The 2,364-nt window shown below is 49.1% G+C and overlaps 1 protein-coding gene across 1 annotated transcript in view; it reads left to right on the top strand.

Annotated features, from left to right (window-relative positions):
• The first annotated feature begins 544 nt into the window (after positions 1–544).
• The window catches only part of adra2c (adrenoceptor alpha 2C), a 2,990-nt gene continuing 1,170 nt past the window's right edge, over positions 545–2,364 (top strand). The window contains exon 1 of the mRNA XM_032527742.1: positions 545–2,246. Coding sequence (XP_032383633.1) covers positions 932–2,246 — 1,315 coding nt within the window. The 5' untranslated portion in view covers positions 545–931. The remainder of the gene's footprint in view (positions 2,247–2,364) is intronic.

Below are 2,364 nucleotides of genomic sequence, written 5' to 3'. Positions count from 1 at the left end.
TGTGTGTGTGTGTGTGTGTGTGTGTGTGTGTGTGTGTGTGTGGTCCCTCCGGGGCTTTCTGTTACAACACTGACCCCCAGTGTGCGCACATTAGGCCATAGCAGAGCGTGTTCTCCTTGGTGCGGGACTCCGCCGCTGTCAGTCAGCCTGTGCGTTCTGACAGCAACGTGACCTCCCCTTAAGAGCTCCTGCTGCTGACTTTTCTTATTAAAAAAGGACATGAGCACGCTCTTCACACTGAGACAGACCTTCAAAAGTCAAATCAGCAGTGTCGCTGATCCCATAAATCTAATAATGCAGATAAACTGGACAAGAAGCAAGCGCTCCAGCAGGAGCAGCAGCAGCCTGATCCTACTAAATATGACCAAATAAACGATATGCAAAACACATTAATATAGCAGCATATATATTTGCTTGCTTATTTTACCGTTTTCGACTGTCCTCCAATAGTCGCCCTCATTTATCACCTCTCCGCGGCGAAGCGGGTTCCTGCCAGTTTTTTCTGACGTAAAAAAAAAAAGACCTAAAAAGACACGTGGTTGTTACAAACCTCTCTCAGGACACAGAGGGGACGCGGAGGTGGAGAGATGCGGGCGCGCTCGGGATGGGAGAGGACGCGTTGAGGAGGCAGCCCGCTCTCTAACTATGGACATTCTGTCTTCTAGTTTTTGGAATAAGGACTTAAAAGACTTTGCACATTGCGTTGTCCCTCTCCCGCGGCGTCAGTCTCTCTCTCTCTTCTTCCAAAGAGACTTCCACGCAGGAGATGGAAGATCGCAGGTGAGGAGAAAAATGCAATTTGCAGCAGATATCTGTAGTACAATATACGCTGAGATCCCATTTGGAAATTTCTACAGATTATTTACGCACATTTTATTTTTTTTAAAAGGCATACCTTAAAAGATAAGATAAAAAAAGAAGAAGACTTAAAATGGATTTCTTAAATAGCTCCAGCCTGGGGGACGGGATACAGGCAGAAAACATCTCCTCTAATTCTACCTCTCAGAGCCAGTACAGCCAGATCGCTATCTGGGCTCTGGCCGGACTTGTCAGCTTTCTGATTTTGTTTACAATAGTCGGGAACGTCTTGGTTGTTATCGCCGTTTTAACGAGCAGAGCTCTGAAGCCACCTCAGAATCTGTTTCTCGTCTCCCTGGCCAGTGCGGACATACTGGTGGCCACCCTGGTCATGCCCTTTTCTTTGGCAAATGAACTCATGGGCTTCTGGTTTTTTGGCAAAATTTGGTGTGACATCTACCTGGCTCTGGACGTTTTGTTCTGCACCTCTTCTATTGTTCACCTGTGCGCTATTAGTTTGGACAGGTACTGGTCAGTGACACAGGCGGTCGAGTATAACTTAAAGAGAACGCCTAAAAGAGTGAAAGGGATGATTGTGGTGGTGTGGCTGATCTCAGCGGTCATCTCCTTTCCACCGCTGATATCAATGGACAGAAGCAGCAGCGAGGCCAGTCCCCAGTGTATCCTGAATGATGAGACCTGGTACATCCTCTACTCCAGTCTTGGCTCTTTCTTTGTCCCCTGTCTCATCATGATCCTGGTCTATATTCGGATCTACCAAGTGGCAAAGACCAGGACCAGAAGTATGTCAGAGAAGAAGAGGGACGTGGACTCGCCGCTGGAGAATGGGATGGACCAAGCCGAAGCAGGCAAAGGAGGGTCAGTAAAGTCCAACCGGGACGAGAGCATGAAAGAGCAGGACCGCAAGAACGGACACTGCAAAGAGCAGGCAGTCCGATCCCCTCTGGCCAATGAGCCCAAACACCCACCGACAGACCACGACGACGACTTCGACGACAGCAGCTCGTCAGACGGGAAGCCTAAGAAGAGTTCCAGTTCCTCCAAACATCACCGTGACGACATAAAAGACAGGAAGTCCAGCTCCGCCTCTAAATACTCCAGCAGGAAGTCGCGTGCCAGTTCCAAGTCTATGGAGCTGTTCTCGTCTCGCCGTAAGCGCCGGAGCACCGTCAATCGGAAGAAAGTTTCCGCCGCTCGGGAGAAGCGCTTCACCTTCGTCCTCGCCGTTGTCATGGGCGTTTTTGTCGTTTGCTGGTTCCCGTTTTTTTTCTCCTACAGCTTGTATGGAATCTGCCGGGAGCCGTGCGAGATCCCGGAGACGCTGTTCAAGTTCTTTTTTTGGATTGGCTACTGTAACAGCTCGCTAAACCCCGTCATCTACACCATCTTCAACCAGGACTTCCGCAGAGCCTTCCAGAAGATCCTCTGTAAGTCATGGAAACGCTCCTTTTAAGTGCTCCCTGCATGGATAGGATATGGTTGTAAGAGACATTTTAGCCTGCAGACAAATTTAAACTAATCTATGATGTGCTATGAAGTGCTGGG

Source organism: Etheostoma spectabile, chromosome 2 (assembly GCF_008692095.1).
Source record: "Etheostoma spectabile isolate EspeVRDwgs_2016 chromosome 2, UIUC_Espe_1.0, whole genome shotgun sequence".
Taxonomy (NCBI): Eukaryota; Metazoa; Chordata; class Actinopteri; order Perciformes; family Percidae; genus Etheostoma; species Etheostoma spectabile.
Note: the sequence above shows the minus strand (reverse complement) of the source record. Positions and strands in the feature narration are given on the sequence as shown.